At 40.4% G+C, this 23849-nt stretch overlaps 1 protein-coding gene across 1 annotated transcript in view; it reads right to left on the bottom strand.

Moving 5' to 3' along the window:
• DOCK4 (dedicator of cytokinesis 4) overlaps positions 1-23849 on the bottom strand; it is a 477172-nt gene that overhangs the window by 139803 nt on the left and 313520 nt on the right. Inside the window, exons 16-22 of the mRNA XM_012652744.1 lie at positions 14471-14627; positions 9754-9851; positions 9560-9643; positions 9289-9389; positions 7213-7294; positions 5985-6155; positions 454-646 (exon numbers count right to left, since the gene is read on the bottom strand). Of these exons, the coding sequence (XP_012508198.1) occupies positions 454-646; positions 5985-6155; positions 7213-7294; positions 9289-9389; positions 9560-9643; positions 9754-9851; positions 14471-14627 (886 nt within the window). The remainder of the gene's footprint in view (positions 1-453; positions 647-5984; positions 6156-7212; positions 7295-9288; positions 9390-9559; positions 9644-9753; positions 9852-14470; positions 14628-23849) is intronic.

Genomic DNA, 23849 nt, shown 5'->3' with positions numbered 1-23849 from the left:
ACTTGCTGTTGGGATGAAATAAAAAATGACAGTACACCAAAACTTTCGTACACTTTCAGAACACAAATCAATGGAAAACTTTTAAACACAAAAGAGACAAACAAAAAAGGATCATTTAAGTACCTAAGAATCTGTGAAGGGAAATGTTAAGTTTTATTGAACATTAAAAAGAAAGAGATCTAGAATAAGGAAAAAAGCACACTCCACACTACTACTAGCTGTGATTAGAATCAAAAATCTAATCATTAGTTTTCACTCTTTCTAGAAATAAAGTTTTAATAGCCATATTTTTATATTTGACTCCTAAGTAAATTTACCATCCAAATAAACAATGCTTTTGAGAACGTCCTTTTTAATTTTTTGTTTTCAGTTGCTTCTGCTGACTCATGACTACAAGAGGTAAATGATGGCTTTCTAGAGGCACTATTTCATCCAAGAGACTCGCCGGCCTACCTGGGTTGGTATAAAGCTGGCTTTCCACAGTTTTGCCGATGCACTGCAGTTTAATGGCCTGCAGGGAGTCGTCCACGTGCATGATGGTCGGCAGACTACCCAGAGTGTCCTGTACCAAGTTGGCCACTTCCCGGACATCAAAGAGCTTCAACAGTTCTGAGTACACGGCTGGGAAAGAACTCAGAAACACAGCCTTAAAAAGAAGGAGAAATTTAAATCAACTTCCAGATACGCCATAACAAATAAGCTGTACAATGTCAGTGAGTTTTTAAGGACTGTGGCAAGTATTTTTGAATGGTACGAAAATGAATGTAAAATATTTCTGTTACCTAAAGCTAAGAGGACAAAATTAAAAAAAAAAAAAAAGAAAGTGCAGTAGAATGGGACAGTTTTTGAAAGGTACAAAGGAACAACATAACAAAAACTGGGAAATTCTGGAAAATCACTGACATTAGCAAGAGGATTGGCAAAAACCCCACAGAATCAGCAAAATGCATCCTGATTCAACAGAAAGAATGCTCAACCCGGACCTGGATTGTTGTCATTTATATTTCATTACCCTTTGAAAGAGCTTTCTGAAATGCTCATTTAAATCTTGTTTATCTTTAAAAATCCAAACTCATTAATTCCCTAGAGCATTCAATTCATGATTTAAGAAAAAAACACAGGATGGCGCATCAGAAGATCTAGGTTATATATAGTACTAGCTTTGCTTCTAATCAACTCTATGACCTTGGAGAGTTATTTTAGCACCCTTTAGTTTCATCATTTAGGCTTTAGTTTCATCACTTGTAAAATGAAAAGATCATTAGAACAACCCCCCGGGTTGCTTCAAGATCTATTTTAAACCAAGGACTGTGTGTACAGACTAAGAACAATATTTTTTACATGAATAAAAAGACCTGATAATCGTTTTTTGTGGGGAAAAAAAGATGCAAACATCAAATCCCAAGGGGCATACTTAAAAAACTGGGCTAGGATTGTACATCAAAACAAACAAACAAACTCAGCCTTTTGAAATTCCATAGAAGGAGGGCACTGGAAGGAAGCGTTGACTTAGCCTCAACTGTACCCGGTGGGAGAAGGAGGCACTTGTTTTTAATATACTAAGATCCAAGTGCTGGCTGGCTTACCAATGAGAACTGACACCACCGGGAAGTAGGCTCCATCTACACGTGCTGATGATTCAAACACAGAATCAAATTCAAATTCAAGGATTTTAGTATTTATTTAAATAGCAGCAGCAAAATTATTGAGAAGAGTCAAGATTTGCATTTGATGCTAGCACCGTTAAAATGCTTAAGGTGCTGTAATCAACAGCTATGCCCTTTGACTCTTAAAAATTATGGATTTACTTGAACATATTTAAAATTAATAACTTGATATTCTCTGTTAAAGACTATATTTATGTAACCTTCATTTCACTCTGCAAAGAGCTGAGTCATACAGATCTAAGTTAAATTAAAAAAAATAAAATAAAGTGAGCCCAGCTTTCTGATTACTGAAGACAACTAAGTTGATTTTCCTCAGGTACCCCTTAATTTATCCATTATTTCTTTATCTATATCTCTTGACTTTAAAAGAACTATGTGAATGTGCCTTCAGTGTAAGATACATATTGAACAGGACTATTAAAAAGGATAAAAGAACAAGGACCTTGTGATGAGGGCAGGACGGTTGTACCAGGACAAGCTAAGTGTTTTCACTGCAAGTAAAAATAAAGACACAATTTAGTTTTAACCTTCCTGGTAGCCAAGACAAATAAGGAAAGGCAATTATTAGGAATTTGCAGCAGGGTGTTGGGCCTCTACTCCTTCTGTCATTACTCTTCTCCTGGGGATCCTGGGGTGTGGGTCTGTCCATGGAATGGAAAACCAAGAGCTACTGCTACACCAGCTGAGTTGGCCCTTAGTCCTCCCAGGACAGGGCTACCAAGGACAGCATCATTAGCAACCAGGATGGATAGCCAGCCATTGATTCAAACTGAACTGCTGGGATGGCTGTTCCACCTCCAGGAGACAGGATTTGCCCTCAGTTGTAGCAAACAACAAAGCAAAATGGAGCAAGGAAACTGGGTTTCTGTCTGTAAAGCAACCTGATAGTGAAATTCAGACCAATGGTAACCCTGGCTCTGGTTGTGGTAGGCAGAATTCTAAGATGATTCCCATGACCTTTGTCTCCTGGTGTTGTTTCTGTGATTACCTTAAAATATGGAGATTATCCGAGTGGGTCTCACCTAAACACATGAGCCCTTAAAGCAGAATTTTCTCTGGCTGGTAGCAGGAGCAGAAGTCACAGAGATTCAATGGATGAGAAGGATTTGACCCACTGTTGCTGGCTTTGAAGATGGAATAGCCAAATACAAAGAAATGCAGGCGGCCTCTGGAAGATAAAAGTACATCCCTCTACCCGCCTCCTCCCAATCCCACCCTGGCTGACAGCCACCAAGGAAACAGGAACCTTAATCTTACAAATGCAAAGAAATGTACTTCTGCCAATAGCATAAAAGATCTCAAAAGCAAGTTTTTCTCCAGAGCTGCCCTCCAGATAGGACATCAAAGATGACACTTTGATTCTGGCTTTAGGAGATCCCAAGCAAAGAACTCAACTGAGCCTACCTGGGCCTCTGATCTATAGAACTGCTAGCTAACAAATGAGTGTTGTTTAAAGTCATTATGCTTAAGGTTATTTGTTTTGCAGTGACAGAAAACTAAAACACTGGATCAATCAAATTAGTGACTCTCGGTTTCTCTGAAGAGAGATATGGGATCAAAAGGGAACCTGGGATGAGAAGAGGTGAGTAGCAGTCTCCTTCCTCCCAAAATATAGAAGGGCAAAGCTCTCATTGCTTAATAAAGAAAATCAAACACTATATCATTTTATATAAATTTTTCTTAGCATCAAACTACAAATACCACATGAAAATTTATAAGTAAGGGATATTGTACAAAATAATAGAGAATGACCTCAGTACAGTTTACAAAGATATTCAGAAGCTTTATGTACACATTGTATATATTATCTCTTGATTAAAAGTCAGGGGCAAAAAAAAAATCGAGTATGATTCTTTGAAGGTGCTAAAGTTGTTTCTCAAACTTGACTGCAAAATGGAAACTAGAGACAGAGAGCAATGGAAGTCAATATGTTGAAGAGACAGAAGGTGAGGTGCTCCACCCTGCTGTACTACGGTGGTGGCCAAGTCCAATTAGGGGGACAGCTAGGATTCAGTGGAAATACAACTAAGGTAAAGAAATCATTCTTTAACTTTAAAGGGAGGAAATATCTCTTGAATCCCTAGGAAGTGAGAAACTATGACTTAAGGTTACTCTTGTGAGTAAGAAAATATTTTTCAGGTGTGAATTAGGAAAGTTCTGTCCCTGTAACTGATAAAGGTTAAAAAGAAAAATCTGGAGGAGCCAAGATGGTGGACGAGAAAAGCCGCCAGTCAGAGTGTCTCTGCAAAAAAGACAAATTTTAGAAGAAAGAGAAAAAAATAAACTAGCAGAGAAACATAGATCAGGTGAGATTCAGAAGGAAGGGTGTCTGAAACTACAGGAGACTCCACAGGAAGACATTGCGGAGGAGAACTGGAAGGAGAAAGGTCCCGAGAGGCTTGGAGACCAGCGACAAGGGTAGGTGGAGCGGTTAACTCCCCCCTCCCTTGCATCTCGGACTGCTGGTGGCTCCTGAGGGGCTGGAGAGACCTGCCGACACCAGCCCAGAGATGGCTGCCGCCAGTAAGCAGTGGCCTCTTGCGGACTCAGCGCCGGGCTCCCAGCCCCCTCGGGGCACCTCCCCAGGTGCAGACTCGAGCCTATCGGCAGAGGCCATAGTGCTCCATTGTCTCCTTCCCCCTCCCTACCCGTGGGTGCCCAGAGAGACAATTTAGCCATCAAACGGAGGCATCTCCAAGGAAGGGGACCTTTCCTTTTGGGGCCCTACAGCAGACTGGTGGGGAGGATGGAGGGGGAAGGAGGGGATGTGTATATGCATACACAAAGAGTGCAATGCGCACCATCCAAGGGATGGACACGCTTGAAATTCGGACTGGGGGTGGGGGGCGGGGCGGCAAGGGCAACATATGTAACCTAAACATCTGTACCTCCATAATATGCTGAAATAAAAAAAAAAAAAAAAAAGAAAAATCTCAGGATGAAACTCAAATTTTGAATCCCTTTTATAGAGGTAGTAAACTTCTATGAACTTGGATCTAATGGAATACATGGTTAGGCTATTGGATTATCCTTTTCAAACATCAACTGCTGTAAGTAGGCTTTGGCTAGTGGGCAATTTGATATTGAGGTCTCTGGCAAATTCCTAAAGTGCAGTGATTATACTGTTGACTATAAAAGCCAAGCTGACATTTAAAAAGTCTGAACTGTATCTTTGTCCAGAAGGAAGATGAGTCTACCTCCGCAATGGAGGGAGTCACATGAATAGCCCCCTAAACAAACAGAAAAAGCACAGCAATATTGTTGGAGTGTCAGTGTATTTCTCGTGTTTTGCCATTATATATTATGCCTTCTGAATGTCGCATGGCACCAAATTATAACAACAATGCTGAAGATCTAGTTTTGTCTTCTAATCTCCCATTTTATGTCCTAGTTATCAATGAGCATAACTCTCTAGTCTCCAGGGTATGGTAAGAGGCTGCTTCTCCTTCTAATAGATTTTTTAACCAAGTCATTAGAATTAAAAGTATACAAAAAAGAATTAAGAAAGTATAGAGAAAGACATTCAGAATTATCTCATGGAACATGTTCCAGGCCATGCTATTTGGAAAGTAGGTGGATCCTGTACTTAAAAATCATGTAGGGCTACCCTCGGTAATAGAATTTGGCAGCAGCTCAGCACTGATCTTATAAGATCAGTCCCAGGATAATTAGAGTCAAGTTAAATAAAACAAAACAGCATGCAATTTAGCTGAGTCCAATACAATGATTCTCAAGTTGATAGATGGCTAGGCACAGTGGCTCACGCCTGTAATCCTCGCACTCTGGGAGGCTGAGGCGGGAGGATCGCTTGAGGTCAGAAGTTCAAGACCAGCCTGAGCAAGAGTGAAACCCCGTCTCTACTAAAAATAGAAAAATTAGCCAGGTGTGGTGGTGCACACCTGTAGTCCTAGCTACTCAGGAGGCTCAGGCAGGAGGATTGCTTGAGCCCAGGAGTTTAAGGTTGCTGTGAGCTATGATGACATCCCTGCATCCTAGAAATTCCTTCCCCAAAGCCGATGGGACAGCACATGGGATCAGCAGTACACATTCTGGTAACCGGCAAGGAGGCTGATACAAACAAACCAACTCTCTAGGCAGAGAGGAGAGTGTGAGGAAAGGCAATCTACTTCTGCTCGGCTGGTACTCAGAAGCTGGGGGATTTTTAAAATTCTACTCATAAAGTTGGTTAATAAGCTACAAATATAAACTGGAGCTACGGATTCCTGATGTAGGAAACATTCAATTATGCTGCTGTGTAAAAATAAATAAACTGCACTCATATTTCTCTTCTATTCAGCAGAGATGAAAAAAAATTACCTGTGACTGAGATAGAGCTCTAGATCCTTTGCTCTCTTGTGAAAGGAAGAAACGGACCGACATAAGGAGCTCCTGAATGCAGCAGCGGAATTCCTCTTCGTTTTGCCCACCCGTGGCAAGGGAAAACAGCCTTCGAGACTGAACTATATACTTAAAAATGTATTCTTGTGCCTTAAAAAGAAAATTTTAAAGTTACTTTCAAAGGAGACCAAGAGTATTTATTTAACGACAAGGCAACATAAAAACCACTGTATAGCATTAGACTTTTAAATTATTGATTTAAACAGAAAGGCCCTGTGAGATTTTTGAACAGTATTTACTTGTAGGGGGGAGAGCCATTTTTTCTCTGATGCCTAATGAGAGATATGTATAGAAAATTGAAAAATACTTTCTAGTTCTGAAGCGTTATGAACACTAAATGTTTTTGATCCTCATATTTTTTTTAATTTAGTCAAAAAAGAGATAATTGTTTTTCCAAAAATAATTTTGCTTTGGTAGGTAGTCGTGCCACTTAGCAGTTTACCTTCAATCAGACAAAAACGATAAAGTTATAATTAACAAAATGCTGTTTTATAATATACATACCTTATTCTATTCCTATCTACTAACACCAAATAGAATGGTACTTAACAATAGGAATCAGAAGACTACCGGGGCTGTTACTGGAAAATCCCTTTGATAATTTGTATTATTTTTGAACAGGTTTGCAAGCAAGGCATTAGCATCCCTGTAGACAACTGAGCATATAGGGCCCAGAGATGTGGGCCGTGTTAAACCAAGAGACCCAGTAACACCTCAGGTTTCCTTGTTATGATCCCTGTTAAGCCATCCCATTTGCTCTTAAAATTTAACATAAATGGTTCTCAGATGGTCTCTGTTAGGTTGGTAGAGGTAATAGCCAGGAACTTAAGCTTCACTGCCCATCTGTAGTCTCCTCTCATAAGCCCTCCCTCTGTCCTGCTAATCCTAGATTCCACTTCAAGTGTTCTGGAGTCTGGAGGAGCAAGGATGCAATCCCGACCAGGTTCCAGTGGACAAGCCTGGCAAAGTCCCTTTCAAATTTCATCAGCCCTGGAGCAGCCATAAACTGCTTAAAATCCTTGAATTGGAACGTCAGTAATACATCATGACCAATTACTGTCTGTGTAGAGGAAGCCAATTAGCTCAAGCATCAGTATGCAACAGCTTTGTTAGACTACGCTGTCTGTTATCAACAGCATGTCATCACCTTCAGCACCTCCTGGATATGCTCTTGCCGCTCTGCTTCTGTGATCCTGTCCACATACCACTTGAGCACTTTGATGAGATCTCTAAAAAAAACCAGGGAGAAATGTGCAGAGTGTAGAACTGGTCTAAATCTCAATTAAATGCCAACAAATCCAACACTTATTTTTATCATAAAGTAGCTTCTTTTCCCATCAGTTCTGGTATTTTCCTGTCAAACTGCTACATAATAATTTTACTAAACTTGCAGATCAACATCGCTGCCCCTGTTGAAGCTCAAGAGAGAAGGAACACTCAGTCTGGACACATTCCATTGCCCTGCTATTCCTGGCAGTGCTCCCAAAGGGGCAAACATAAATATCTGAGAAAAGCACTCTGGCCAAGCAAGTACCTGGAAGTATGACTGTCATGGTCAGTCGTGGACAACTGCCAATTGGGATTTCTTTCTCGGTGACCATGTAAACAGCTGAGTGAAATATGCAGCTGGAGGCAAAAAAAGGGGTGTGGGAAGGGATGAAGGCAACACCTCCCCCACTCCAAGTCACACCCCATGGATTTATCAAGCCAATTCCCTGACCTGTGAGAAGAGCAAGGCTTACTGTCAAAGTGTGCCTTAGAAGGAGAATTTCTAGAAAAGTCAAGGTTTTTTGTTTGTTTGTTTGTTTAAAGAAACAAAAATCAAAACCAACAATAATAACCCACAACCCTCAGAATTACAGTTTTGCCACCTTAAACTTCAGTCAGTTCTTAGTTTCTAGGACACAGTTCACACAGCAATTCTCTTGGTCACGGAATGAGGCTTGGATGTGCCGGTAGGTAGATGCTTCTGGGAGCACTATTTTTAAGATAATATGTCAGTTTCTGACCACCCACCATCTGAGAGGATTCCGCAGGCCTTATTTATCTTTTAGGAGTGATGATCCTGCTTTCCTGGCCAATCTGAAGTGTTAGAAATCACACTCTTGTTCTCTAGCCTTCAGTGACGATTTCAGTTGCAAGCAGTGACCACTTCACGCTAGGACTCAAATTGTGAGGCCAAGCGGGCCAACATTTCAAAACTATTCCTGTTGTCGCATTTCCCTTGGCAAAAAAGCATGTTGATGGAGTGTCTAGGCTTACAAAAATACCTTCATTTAGTCTTAACATGCCATGGTCAGGAATACCCAAGTTAACATGATCAAATGCTTATTTGATTAGCTATTATCCTTTATATATCACATAGATGGGGGAAAAGGGGTTAAAAATAAACCTGATTCCTACTCTTTTAACTCACCTCTGGGAACAGATGGTCTTGCACATGCACAGGTGCTTACAGTATAAGGTAGAAATGAAGGAGAACAGCAGTGACAGCATTGGCCCAGAAAGATAGAACACTGGGGGACATTCTAGGGCTATTTAAGCAGGGCAAAGACTGGGAAGGAGAGAAGCTATTGCCTTCTGGCGGTTACCAACTGGGCTGTGTGGAGGCAGGCACTAGCTAAAGCATGACATTTATTCACTCCCTCTCAGCCTCACTTGCACCATCTGAGCTGGTCGGAAAGGAGCAGCAGTTAAAACGGAAGCTCCCATCAAAGGGTCTAATGACGGGATTGCTTGAGGCCAGGGACCAGGTCTTCACATTATCAGCACAAAGTATAGCACCTGGCACGCAGCAGGACCTCACTAAATCTTAACAGATGAATGAATGAATGACTTTCAACAGGTATGAAGACAATTTGTATTTCTTTCTTAAAGACATCTAGAATTGTCAAGGAGTGCAGTGATTAAATGGGGATATTGATAGCCAAAGTGAAGTAACCAGACATTTTAGACCAAGTGAAACAGAAACAAGAAAAAACTTTATATTTTAGGTCTCAGGAATAGAATTCAGCAAGTTCTTTTTTCCTCTTTTTAATCGAAATAAGTTCTAGCCACTATAAAAGGATGTGTGAGGAGAGAAGAGATTGTCTCAAGAGACACTTCAGTTGTTGTGCTTCATTTCTTCCTACACTCCCTTTTAAATTTTCCCATATAGCTGCTCTGCTGAGAAAAAGCTCAAAAGGAACCGCTTCTAAAGCAATTACAAGATAAAGGGCCTTACCTGTATGCAAGTGCCCCAGCAAAATGACTCTCAATGTAAGTGTCCATTACGGGTTTAAAATGATGAAATTTGCTATCTTGCAGCAAATTTATTATGTGAACCTAAAAAAGAAAATTGAGCTTTATAAAACCAAATGCAAACCAAGAATTTTTGGTGTGTTCTTTTAAAAATGAACTCTTACATTATTAAGAGCCTATTTCTGAAACAGCCTCACGAAAGTCAAGATTGAGAGACAAATTATTAAAACATAATTAAGTGAATTTGAACTTACCAAAGAATCAAACACTTTAGACCCATATTTTTGTGAATTTTCATCTAAAATTCCAAATAAGGTATCCAGGGTATCCTGCAGAAACTGTTAAAGAAGTGGTAAATGAATGAATGAAATACTATTTGTCCTTCCCCTCCAAATGCTCTTTATCCTATAAATTTCCGGGAGGAAAACAGTAGCAAAATAGTATATACCTTTACTATCTCTGAGCCATCGATTTCTTTTAATTTAGAGAGACAGCCAGTGATCTTGTCTGGGTGGGTTCTCCATTTCAAAAGATCAAGCATATCACCTTTCCAAACAGAAAGGAAGATTAATTGCCTTAATAGAGAACAGTCCCAACATGAAAGTGTTCTACTGGTAAAAGCTGAATTCTTAACCATGTGGCTCACCCCTCCTAGATACTCCAGTTGCAGGCTCCCACAGAGTACGACCAGTCCTCTCTGGGATGGCGTGTATTCCAGTACCTTCTAATGATTTCCTCCCTCCCATTGCTCTTGACTTATATAAACTCCTAGTTATTCTTTAGTTCTCAGGTTAGGTGTTGCTTTATCTGAGAAGCCTTTCCCGAAGTCCTGAGCTAACTGTCCTTTCTATGTGCTCATACATCACAGTAGCGCTTATCTTACCATTACAGCTGTTTGTGTATTTGTCTATGCCCCAACTAGACTGTAAACTCCAAGAGAAAAAAAACCATGCCCAGCTTGGCACTATTGAATTTCTAGCACCAAGAACAAAGTAGGCAGTTGACAAATATTTGTTGAATAATTTTCTGCCTCCTCCTGGTACAGTATGATGAGACTTTCTGGAAGGCTAGGAACCTGCTTTATCCACGTTCGGACTCCCAGCACACAGTATTCTGCCTAGCAACCAATCGCACCCAGCAACAAAGGTCTTCACAAAGATTTTCTTGACAAAGAGACCCAAACTTGGCAGACTGAAAGGTCCCTGCCCAGTGATGACAAGCTCAGTGATTTGTCAGATCATCTAAGGAGCTCTGGGACCTGAGAGTGGCAGTTGCTGGACTCCAATGGCCATCTTCCATCCCAGATTCTGGGCAAGCTCTTCATTTTCCTCCCTTTCCTAAACTGATATAAGGACTCTTGAGTCCAACAGGTCCTCTGAGAACCTCTTCACCTGGGGAAGGAATAAATTCTTCCTTGATCTTTCTTGGGCAGAAGTTGGAAAGGCTCTGGAAGACGGTGTCCAAGCTTCATTAGTCTCCAAAGCTAGCAGGGAGACTCGGCATCCTGAGGCCAATGAGAGCAGTGAGAAGTGACAAGGTTCATGCAAGCAGGGCATGCACAGGGCCGTGGGACCCGCTAGCACTGGCCTCAGGGCTCACGGGGCTGACAGACTAGAATGGCCAATTGAGAAGCCAGGATGAATTTTCCAGGTGGAATAGCGAGAAATGTACTTCAAAGCACGTGTTTCAGGAGAAATCTGAATGGGACTTGCTGAGAAACAGACAAACCAACAAGGAAACAGAAAACCTGAGAAATCAAGGAAGTAGTTAAGATGAGAAAGAAAATAGGACACAGTGAACAGAAATGAAAAAAAGCAGAAGAATCCAAGAGGAAAGAGAAGCGAGCTCCACCAAAGCCAGATTCAAGAGAAAAACTTCACAAAGGACTTAGTAAGAAATTAAATGCTAAATAGGAATGTTTATCTACAACAAACAAGGATAACAGGAGGAGGAGGAGGAGGACGTAGAATGAAAAATACGAAGGAATTTTTAAAATACTGACTTTGAAAGAGGGATTTATGATGTTTTCATAACCAAAAATCCCTGAAAGTATTTAATATTCATATGTAACTCAGCCATCCTGGGGGTATGATTGAAACCTTTTAAAAACGGATTGGTTATATTTGGCATATCAGATATTTCCACAGAGTGGGCCTGGTGGGACCAAGGCAGGGCTCTATTGTTCTCTCCCCGTTTGCTGCCTCCCTCCCACCTACTTCCTGCTTCTTGCATCTAACTTCAGGAGGCTCCCCTCCCTGGCATCTTCTCTTTTATAATCCCCCAGTGCATTTTCAACCCTGCCATTCACTCTCACCTCCTACTCCGCCCCCATCCCAGCTCTCACTTCTTGCTCTCTTCCTCTGCCTTTAAAGTGAAGCAGTTGCAGGGGCGTTCAAGGCCCTGCTCAATATAAGGAGTGGGGTGGGCCAGGGAGGGGCTCTGCTGGCCCCAAAGTGGCAGCACCAGAGGCAGCAGTGGGGAACCGGGACCAGGGCCCACACGAGCACAGCTGGAGAATAATTACAGTGGTCCAGTCAATCAGATCAGGATGAGACTATCCATCTTTCCTGCAAGAAGGCTGATGAATCTCTAGACTGCTCATAATGGAGCACATAGAAGAGTAAAGCAGTTATGTGTGTCTGGATGTAATTAGTCATGTATGCAAAGTACTCAGAGTTAAGACAAAACTGCCATCTCCTAAGTCTCTGTTTCAGCCATTTGAAGATTTAGTTGCAAATTAGAAGCCATGACCAACCACTGAAAATATGGATTTTCTATATTCCATTTAACAAGCATTTATTAAGTGTATTTTATGTGCCCAATCTATCAAGAGCTATAAAATAGGAGGATGACATGACCCCTACCACTAAGAAGCTTAAAATCTCTACTTGATTCAGCAGTCAGAGATGTCTAGCACAGTGCTCTGGCCTGGGTACACTATCCATGAACAATGTAGAGTAACAGAGTGTGCAGACAGACACACTTTGGGAATCCTGCAATGCAAATCTGCTCTAGGAAACTATTCCTAGAGACCATATAACTTACTAAATGCTCAGTTGTAGTGGAAATAGGATTTGTATATTTTCCAAGTCAAGTAAAACGAACACATAGCAATTTAATTCCAATTTGGAACTGGATTACTTCTACACAGAGATGTGTCTAGCATGTAAATTTCAGAAAGATCAACTAACTTCCTTCCTCCTTCCCGTCTCTTGAAACATGCTATTCATTTCCTAGCTCATTTTGAGTAGTCTTACAATGACAAGGTTAATCAGAGACAAAATGATAATTAAGCACTCATCAGTCTCCAAAAATGAGCCAGACATCACATGGAATTCTGATCCCACCTTCCATATAGTGAGATGTGTAGTATAATGATTTCATGAATAGTTTATATACCCATATTTACCTAAAAATGTTCTCTGCCTTTAAAAGGTAGCAACTTCTAGTTTTTAGGATTTGGTTTTCTCCATCTTATGCTCATAATTCTAACACCTTAAACCCTAGAACTAAACAAATTCAGGATGCAGGACCAAATGTTTTGATGGGAACGAATCTACTGTGAGGTTTATAAGTGTGGTAGGCAGAATAATGCCCTCAAAGATGTCCACATATCTTTGGAACCTGTGAATACATTTACCTTACATGGAAAAAGAGATTTTACAGATCTGATTAAATTGAGAACAGGGGGATTATACTGGATTATCTAGCCCAATGTAATCACAAGGATCCTTAAAAGACAGAAGGAGATCAGAGCCAGAGAGATTTGAAGATGCTATGCTGCTGGCTTTGAAGATGGAGCAAGGGGCTGTAGAAAAGGTAAGAGAAAAGATTCTGCCCAGAGCATCCAGAAGGAATGAAACCCTGCTAATGCCTTGATTTTAGCCCAGTGAACTCATTTTGGACTTCTGACCCCAGAACTGTATGATAATAAATCCATGTTGTTTTAATCCAATAAGTGTGCGGTAATTGTTACAGCAGTAATAGATAACTAATACAGTCCTAAAATATTCTACAGGGGACATTCAGTTAAACATGGTTGTAAACTCTATAACAGATATACAACTAATCCACACAGGATGAATGAAAATTCTAAGGGAGTCAATAACAGGTTGATTTTATTATCTTCATAACTTCCATGGGGGTAGACTGGCCCCATAAAAATACCTGAGGTTTAGTAAATGCTTTATAATCATTTAGAGTTATGTCAATGGAGGTTTTATTTAAGTAAAATCATTAACCACCAAATACAGATAAAGTCTGGTATAACCTGACATATCTTAACTTGGTGTCCTATATAAATAGAGCAGCATTTCATGTTGAAATTGAGAGGTATTTTAAAAGTGGTCAGTAGTGTAAATGCTACATTTTGCTGCTTTTCTGATACTACAGTGGAGGAGAAGAAATATGTTTCCCTCTATAGATGCTGTTCTCTGACACAGAAGGAGGAACTAAGAAAGAACTAATAACTAATAACTGTACATGTTTGGGCATAGGAGGTTTTTATGAGACAGAATACCTTATTATGAAGTGATTCTCTTCAACATACTGAATCTAACTTGTTAATACAGCATTCAGGATGCTAGCCAAAAGCCTTATACCACAACCATGAAGAACTCAAAAATGTTTAATTTACTTCCTTCATTATAGATGATGTTTTCATAGCAATTTGCCAAGGAGAAGAGCTTACTTTATTAATCATAACTTGCTAACAATCACTGACATAAAAAGTAATGCTAGAACAGAAAAGCAATATGCATCTAATTAAACAAAAAACAGCCTTTATTCTAAAGCCTGCAATTAGCGCTGTTTATGGAGCTATAAAACAAGAGATTAAGGGGTTGGTATTTCTCTCTCTCTCTCTCTCTCTCTCTCTCTCTCTCTCTTTTTTTAAAGCAGCTGGGTTTTGATGGTTTATTTGGAGAGTTGTGTACTTGGTTCCCAACACTGGGATAATTTTGAAATCTTTCTTAAATTACATGCATTCAACAGAGCATTGGGTCAGAGTTGTTTCCATTTTATTGGAAATCACAAACAGAAGGATTAATAATTTTTTCCTGTAAAGTTCTTAAATATAACTTTGGTGTTTACTAAATGTGCTTACCAAAATTCACACAAGTACTCAGGTATAAGGGCTTTCAAGTAAAACAGTATTTATACGTTACCATTTTGTGTGAGTTTTGTGGAACAGAGAAAAGATGTTATCCAAAAAGACTCCTTTGTGGCCTTCATGGCTTGATTATTATTCCCAAGGAAAATGCCCTTGGAAAAGGGAAGTTTGAGGTAGCGGGTAGTATCCTGAAGGTTTGTGTTTTCTTCACACTGTCAAAAATATTTAAAAAAACAAAAAGGAAGAGGGAAGAGACCTCATAAGAATTATTAAGCATAATTTCCATTTCTAGTGTTTATGAACTGGGAAATATTCCAAACAGCAAGCATTACAAATAGAATTTGGCTTTTAAATAAAATGCAGCAAAAATTTATAAAAAGAATTAAACATGAATTTTTGGACTCAGAGCAATTTGAGTTTGAATCCTAGCTCTGTCACTTCCCATGTGAGTGACTGTGTCAAGTTATTTCACCACTTGGGGTTCCTGCTGTCTTTCTCCAAAACCTCATTGTGTCATTACAGGAATTAAATTACATAAAACCTTTAACACAATACTTTGGAAATGCTCAAGAGATTATGTTTGCAGTGACCATAGCAGTTTATCTGTGTACTGCCTTTGTAATGATAAAGGTGGTTTTAAATTAAAATTTTGAGAAAAAATTATATATCTATAACATACACAGCTGGTATAGCTTAGATTATTTTAAGCATAAATTTGAAAATTCATATAAAGCATTTTTTGAAAAACATAATTTCTTCCAACATTTCATCTGAAGCAGCTGTTAAACAGTTTTTTACTTTGAAAACTGGCGATTAAAGGAAATGGTATTTCAGGTAATCTAATAGTCCCACTATATGAAGGAAATCTCTGCTTCACAGAAAATCCCAAATAATAAATGTAAAAGGAATTACAGATTTAGAAAACACAATTTCATAGCCCTACTGTAATTATTTCAGTCAAGCATTGTCACTGAGTGCTAAAACCAGCAGGATTGTTGATGAGGAATTCGATGTTCACATGACGCCAACGTAGCAACTCACAGATTACTTCCTAATTGTAAGACGACAAAAGCAACTGCAAGTGAGGGGGGATCAGGTTGTCATCACACCAGTGCAGAGTGATGCAAAGACATCATCACTTACAATGTGTTCTCACCAAAGATGTGGACCCTGACTCCATCACATCTAGATTTCAACTTCCACATTGTAGGAAACACAAGACATTGAGCAACATGTTGAACAACACCTCAGGGAAGCAACCATACAAATCCAAAAGATGGGGCTTTCTGCAGGATGCCTGGCCTTGTCTCTTCAAGTCAGTGTTGTCAAAATAGGGATTGTTCTAGATTAAACAACATTTAAAACATAGATAGCCAGATGCAACACATGGTCCTGATGATTGGTCCAATTTTTTTTTTTAAATTTGTACATTGAGTAGGTTCTAGACGAGACAAAAATTTAGTGATTGGAAAATCATTACCTAAAAAAAGACACACTAAAAATAAATACATATTATGTGGTATCATTTGGGTTAAAAAAAAATCCATACAGAACATCTGGAAGGATATACACTAAGGAGCTAATAGTTATCATCATCTGGGGTAATGAGAATATGATGTTTTTATTTTATTTTGGTTTATCTGTATACTGCTTTTGTAATGACAAATTATAAATCTTCAGAAAAGACCTCTCTAACAAGTTTAGAGAAACAGAATCAGAATTTTATAAGATGTTCTTACTACCACGCCTGCCTTGTAACAGAAATACCAATATAAACACCATAAATAGCCTTCATAATTCTCTAACAACTCCAAATGATTTCTTTTATTACTGTGAAATTTTTTTTTTTTTTTGAGACAGAGTCTCACTGGGTTGCCCTGGCTAGATTGCCGTGGCGTCATCCTAGCTCACAGCAACCTCAAACTCCTGGGCTCAAGCGATCCTCCTGCCTCAGCCTCCCGAGTAGCTGGGACTACAGGCATGCGTCACCATGCTCGGCTAATTTTTTCTATGTATTTTTAGTTGTCCGATTAATTTCTTTCTATTTTTAGTAGAGACGGGGTCTTGCTCTTGCTCAGGCTGGTTTCGAACTCCTGAGCTCAAACAATCCGCCCACCTCGGCCTCCCAGAGTGCTAGGATTACAGGCATGAGCCACTGCGTCCAGCCTGTGAAATATTTTGAATAGACAGAAGAGTGTATAAGACACACATATACGGTTTAAAGAATAATTATAAAGTGAACCTCTCAAATGCTTTCTTCAGAGAAAGTGCTTAGGCAAAGTAGTGTTCTGGAACCCTGGATCACAGCCCCCTCCCCTTCGTCTTGTCCCTGGCATGTCAAAGCATGAGTCACAGCACCCCAGATTCACCCTATCCCCTGCCTGGATCTGGTGTATGGGGTTAGGAACATGCTCTGGTCTTCCATGCTGTCCTGACTTGTGCTCCATACGTCTAACCACCACTTCCTATAGTGACTAAAGTCTCATGCCAAACTCAGCCCCGACACTCTGTCCAGCTATTCCAGCCCTCCTCCCCAGAAGCCGAAGCCTGCCTTGGTCTGGTATGATCCATCTGTTCACAGAAATTCTGCCCCTACAAATATATCTCTTATCACCTCTCCTCCCAACCGACTAACCGCCTGGCTCTTGAGCATTTGTGGCGGCCTCTTGGAATTCCTGCTTGATATTCTCATCTAGCTCTACTGGTTGCCATGGGACTGACCACCTCTGTGAGTGAGGATGTGACGGCTGTGTCGTGTCCTTAGGGGCTCTGTGAATAGAAGACTTGGCTGCTTTCTCCTGGGCCAGGTCAGTTCTCCCAACACTGGTTTCATTTCTTCCCCAGCCTGAGCATCTGAGTCTGTCTGGGGCATGACAACTTGACAGCTTCTCACAGCTAAACTCTATCACCCTCACTCAAGTATAAAATATAATAATTACTACAACAATACTCTGGACACAACAGTTATTTCAAGACCTTCCACCAAGAACACTGGGGTGAGTGTGTGTGTGTGTGTGTGTGTGTGTGTGTGTGTGTGAGAGAGAGAGAGAGAGAGAGAGAGAGAGAGAGAAGGAAGGGGAGGGGGAGGGGAGAAAGAATTCCGTCTATCAATTCAGTAAAGAAAAGCATGCCACTACTCTTTGGTCTCTATGAATCCTTTAATATAATATTTACCAGGGGTTCAAAACTGATTTTTGTCCAGTAGGATTATGCTAGGTATGAAGTCAGAGTTAGAAGTTTTAATCTATTCTTGAAAAAATTAAGAAATTGCACAGAAAATCTTATAGCATATCTTTTATAGTTCTTTGAGGTTTTCAGCATGTATCCTTAGCATATCACAGGAACACTGGAGATTTTAAAAGCAATCCAAGCAACTACCACTTATGAAGACTTACTATATGTTAGGCACTGCTAAGCACTTTGCATGCATTTTCTTCTCATAACAACCCTATGAGGTGGGGGTGGGATATTGTAACCTAAGGAGCTTATGTGATTTGCCTAATGTCACAATATTAGTAAGTGTCAGAGTCAGGGTTTGAACCAAAGTTTGTATTCACAACTACTATAGAGCATTGCCTCCCTCTACTGTCGTTTTAACCAAGTTTTGAATTTTGCTGTAATGAATTTAAAATGTATTGATTTGTAGATAAAATATTGACTAGTAGGTATGGCTAAGAAAGGCCAAAAAAAGTTCACTTTTCAAAACAAAGGTATGTTTGTAGGAGACACCCTGGGAGAGGGCTCGGAGTGGTGTGTGAAGCTAAAATAATTTCAAATGAAATAAGCTTATGAGTCTCACAGCAAAATGGCTAGTTTATGTTCTCAAACCACACAGGGAGCAAAAGAGACCATGAGACCTGGATGCAGTGGGGAGGAGGGCAGGTAGGAGCAGGTGAGGCACGACCTAGGAGCTTAGAAATGCACACATGAGCTAGAGAGCAGCTGTTCTTTCATTTGATGAGAGAGATCTATACAAGAGACATGGGATTCAAGAGCAGTGAAGCATAGAAGTGGGGTTCCAGAAGGCAGCCCTCCAAGGCAGGAGCAGTTGTCAGCTAGAGTTTAAGCCAAAAACATCAAGCAGCCTCCTAATACTAGCAGAAGGCAGGGAGTGAGGGAGAATCAGCGGTAAATTCCCCAGGCATTCTTCAGCCAGGTGGGAGAAGGGTCTATAATGGGAGTGAGATTCTGAACCAGAGTGTGGACTACAGAAAACAAATGGGAATGAACAGTCTCCCTGCTAGGTGAAGGGCTTAGAGTCAATGAAGCCACAGAAATGAGGCTGGGAAAGTGTGGTTTGGCACTGCTTGTGCTTTAAATGGAAATATCAAGTGTAACAGAGTAGTGGTTGAGTGTTTGAAGGCCTGCGAATCTGAGTGGTATAGGCTTAGTAGCACCAAACTGCAGCTGTGAGATTCTTCCACTGTGTTTGGCTTTGTCATCATGGTAAAATCCAGTTATAGCCCTAACCTGGATGGGGTGGTTAAATATGGATCACTTGCATTCTGAGGAACACCTGTAAAACAACTCTTTTGGCTTTGGCATAGAGAATATTTTTCCATCAAACCCAATGTAGGCATGGACCAACGCATTATGGATATGAGAATAAGAAGACACTGCCGTCCCCACTAGAGAACTCATCTCTTGTGGGAGACACAAACACAGCTGAAGTGTTACGGTACATGCATAATGGCAGATCGATGAGGAAAGGATTAGTGAAGCTGTTCTTTCTAGGAGCAACAAGGCAACGTGACTGCAGCCTCTTGAGGCTGCTGCTGGCTTGGGGGACCAAAGTATATCATTGTCATAGCAAAAGACAGTTCTCTGTGTTTGCTTTGATGGGTTGGGATCTGTGAAAGTCATCTTAAAATGGCATGGAGTTAACTGACTACAAATTAGAGAGAAGAAACATGAGAACCAACCCCCTGTTTTACTATATGGGGTTGTGAAATCAGTTCTGACCAGAGAGATGTGTTCCCTCAGACTCTCACGCAAGTACTAAAAATGCAGGCTTTGCCGTGGCAGCAGTAGTCTCCATCTTCTTTGAGATCATGTAGCTTGGCTCATGGTCTACTTCTTTCCCCAGAACAAAAATCAGTTGGTACAGCAATTAATGGTGCATTATGTCCTTGACTACTTTTTGACCACTGTCTTAGACATGTGAAAGAACTACAGTGGTCAGTCATGAGCCGTGTTCCAGAAATGTGATATTTGCAATTACATGTGATATATGATTGAGAGATCCACATCTACAATTCATTATGAAAAAAACTGGCACAGAAATTCACGGTATTATTAATCAAATTAGGGGTTCTATGATTTGTGAGAAGTTGAGAATTAAATTTTTAAAAATGCAGTAAGGTAGACAATTCACTTAGAACTCTATTATTACCAGTTAATAAAAACCAGATTTCAATAGTTTTTGGAGGCAAAATATCTTTCTTTTAGGAACTTTTTCAATATGACTAGTCATCCTTAATGTCACAATTAAACATTTATCAAATTCCTACTATTTGCCAGTCCTTCGATTCAGTGTTAAGAATGTAACAAGGAAATGAACACCATCCCTGTCCTTGAGGGCATTACATGTCTGACCTGGGCACTCTGTTAACAAGCCTGTTAATAGTGATTACACAGTTGTGATAAAGACCACTGGATACCAGCTCTGCTGGGGAAGGGAAGAAAGACCTTATGGGAAAGGGCTGTGTGACCACAGTTGCAAAGAATAAGAAGGTCACCAAGCAGGCAAGAGAGGAAAAGAGAGGGAAGGCACGCTACACTTAAAAGAACTTGTGGAATGAAAGCACATGTATAAGACAGTGGGGATATGACAATTAAATGTAATATGGGATCCTGGAATGGATCCTGGAACAGAAAAATGACATTCGTGGAAAACTTATTGTGAGATCCAAATAAATTTTGTGTTAACAGTATCACACCAAGATTAATTTAGTTTTGATAAATGTGCTATAGCTTATGTAAGAGGTTAACATAAGGAGAAGTTGGATGAAGGGTATATGGGAATTTCCTGTACTATTTTTGCAACTCTTCTGTAAGTCTAAAATATCTTTAAAATAACTGTTTAAAAAAATGCAGGCATATTCAGACAACCCCGTGTAGTTTAGTATGGCTGGAGCATGGGATTTTTCAACACAAAAAAAGCTTTGGGACTACCCCAGATTTCTTAAATAAGAAAAATTCCAGGTGATTCTAATATTCACCTCTGGTTTAAATTCCCTGGATTAAAGTATTTTCAAGGAGGTGGAAGTGACCAGTCGTGCAACCAACTATTTAGATGTGGAGGGTGAGTGTGACAAGTCAAGAAAAACTTGAAGGTTTCTGTTCATGACAGGAAGGGATGCAGGTGAGATAAAAAACTCAGTTTGGGACATACTGAGTGTAAGGTGTCTCTGGGAAAACCAACTGAAGATGTTCAGTAGGCTGGTAAAAATTCAGACTAGAAAAACGGATCTGGCAGTCATGGGCACAAAGATGCAGTGAGTTAACCTTATTGAAGTGGATGAGACGGACCTAGAAAGCATGAGACATAGATGGTAGCCAAGGCTTAAATTCATGATAACACCAATATTTATGGTGTAGATAAAGAGAGATGAGTCCTCCAAGAGGAAAAAAGATGAAACCCAGGAGAACATTGTCAGATGAAGAAAGGAATGTGGGACTTTTCAAGACGCAGCGTAATGTGACAGTGCTATGTGCTACAGGGAAGTCAAATAAAGAAAGATTTTTAAAGTGTCTAGTGGCTTTAGCTCCTGGGTGGGCCCTAGTGACCTGAACGGGAGATACTTCACTTGAGTGGCGGAGACAGAGGCAACCTGGGGAACAAATGGGATGTGAGCAAGTAGAGACAGTGAGTGAAAAGTGGCTTTCCATGTAGGCTGGCTGTCATGATGGGAGGGGAAGAGGAAGCATGGTAGCTATTTAAAAAAAATTTTTTTTTTAAAGAAAAAGGCTTGAGCATGTTTATAATCTGAGTGAATACTGCCAGAAGACAGGAAATAGTTGTAGATACAGGAGGAAGGGAGAGGACATTGGGAGGACCAGGGTCCCAGAGGAATCAAGAGGGAGAAAGATCTTGAGGGAAGTAGTTGGAAGAATTAGCCTTGGAGAGAAGGGAGTCTTGCCCCATCCCCTGAGACAGGAAGCCAGAAGGAAAGGAAGGATGCAGATAAGTTTGCAGGTGGCAGGGACAGAGCACAGGAAGCTAAGGAAGTTCCTATCATCTGTTTTCTCTGTTAAGTAGCTGGGAAGTGGTGGGGTAGGGATAATGGTAAAATCTTATAAAGAGCTCTCATGGGGACTGAGGGAGAAAGGGAGCTGATTAGTTTGCCTGCAGTGATGATGGCTCAGCACCCATACTCATGCTGATTCTAACCCACAACAACTGTATGACTTCTTCTAGCAACACCCAACTGCCCAGGCATAAAAGGGGGCAATGCTGATGGATGGATCCAGGACTGGTTTTTACTTCTCATGCAGGCACAGCAGAACTAAGGATTAAGAGATACCTTGGATAAGGAGAAGAAAATAGTCAGAAGGGGTCTATTAGAGGAGAGAAAGACTGAAAAATAGATATAGCTAGAAAATTGGAAGGTTGTGGTCAGGATATTGGGAGTTTAAGATTTTTGATATAAAGTAGTCCTGGATGATTTCATCCAGCCAGCCACCCACCCATCTAGCTAGTCAATGGGAGATCCCACTGGGTGGGGATGTAACAAGGCCCAGAGTGTGGCCAGAGTGAAGCAGAAAACCAGTGAAGCTGGCTGGAGTTTAAGTAGCAAGAGGACAGGAAACTGGACGTGTCAACCAGAAGGAAAAGACTTTGTACTAGAGGCTGGGCTGACTGTGGGAAAGTAAACAGACACCAACACCCCTATCTTCCACCTCTCCCTCACTGGCCCTCAAAATACAAGTTGGTAGAAGACAGTAATTAGGAAGAAAGTTGCAGCACCATATGGAATGAGCCTTATGGAGGGTAGGGGAACTCTTCACAAAATGGTGGAGAACCAGTATCTTTGAAAGGCACTGGGGCATTTGGAGACAGCTGACTTCCAGACACTGGACATGAGGCTTCAGAAGACAAGTCTCTACTCCAGCAGGTACAAAGAAAGCCCCTTCGGCAGGAGAGAGTCAGGTTTCATTTAAGGCAGAGCATTTTGGGAAGACTAAAGATGTGGCAGCATTATTAGTTTGCACAAAAGGGGCCTTCTGCATGTCACATGAATAGCTCTAGGTTCTAGGATCAAGTCCACCTATTAAGATATCTTAGCTTTTTTTCCCCTGTTTCAGCTTCTGTGTTCAGCTTGATATGGTTTTATGTTAAACTTATCAGGTTATTTATGTTACAAAAATTTTTTTGCAGGTGTTTGTTTTTTAATTTCTCTCACAGTGTGTAACGAAACATAAGTTAAGTGATCAATCCTTCTACACCCAAGCCTGGGGTGGGCAGATATATTTCTGGCTTGTCTAACAGTTGTTGATTATGGTTACAGGGGAAATCTCTTTCAGAAAAGTTGAAGTAGCATGTGGAGTTCTCTGAACAGCAAACTAGATAGCAAACCTATCAGCCTATCAAAATTTCCAGACTCCCCTCATCTTTTTGTTTTACTTATAAATGCAAACATACTATAGGCAAAGTGTACACTAAAGTTCAAAGTAAGTGGAAAGCAATACTTTCCAGTTGAATCTGAGGAGTCCATCACAAAGTGTCCGGTGAAGTGGCTATGCTGGACCACTATGGACCAAGTTGGGAACTAGGATATAGTATAAGAATCTGAAAACTTCTAGGGAAAAAATATGGGACACAAAGGGTTTATGGACCAACTTTTAGATAGCAAAGGTGAAATAAATTAATCTGCAACAGACTTTTGCAGTCTAGGTCATCATATTAAATTAATCTCTCTCAAACCAGGAAACAGCATCATCTTCTATTTGGCTGACTTTGTACCTGGCCCTTTTCCTTGGATTAGAAAGCCAGTAAATCCCACTATAGGAAGCAGATCCTCTACTTGGAAGCAAATTTCTATCTTGGTGGAATTGGGCCGCGTTAGCCATGATGGTGTTTGATAATCAACAACGATGAATTTATAAAACCCCAATTTCTCAAAGGCAGACTGTATTACTGTATTTTTGTACTGGACTTGAGGGTGTTTTAGAATGTACTTCCAGTGATTAACAACTCTCCACTAGAATGAGTGGGAATGGAGACTTGAATGCACAGCTATTGTCTTCCTATCCCCCTTTTTTGGATTCTCATATCGTTCTCCTTAAGAGACTTGACTTTTGAAAAATGAAAGTGTTTCTGCTCATTACTTCGTTCTCTTTTCTTAACTTGCCTTCCAGCAGGTAGCTGAAAAACGGTAGCCAAAAATACCCTTACAAAGTTAAGGAAGACACCAATTCTAACAGAATGCAGT

This window comes from Propithecus coquereli, unplaced genomic scaffold (genome assembly GCF_000956105.1).
Source record: "Propithecus coquereli isolate 6110/MARCELLA unplaced genomic scaffold, Pcoq_1.0 Scaffold4, whole genome shotgun sequence".
Lineage (NCBI taxonomy): Eukaryota > Metazoa > Chordata > Mammalia > Primates > Indriidae > Propithecus > Propithecus coquereli.
The sequence above is the reverse complement of the archived record's forward strand: the minus strand, read 5'-3'. Positions and strand labels throughout refer to the sequence as shown.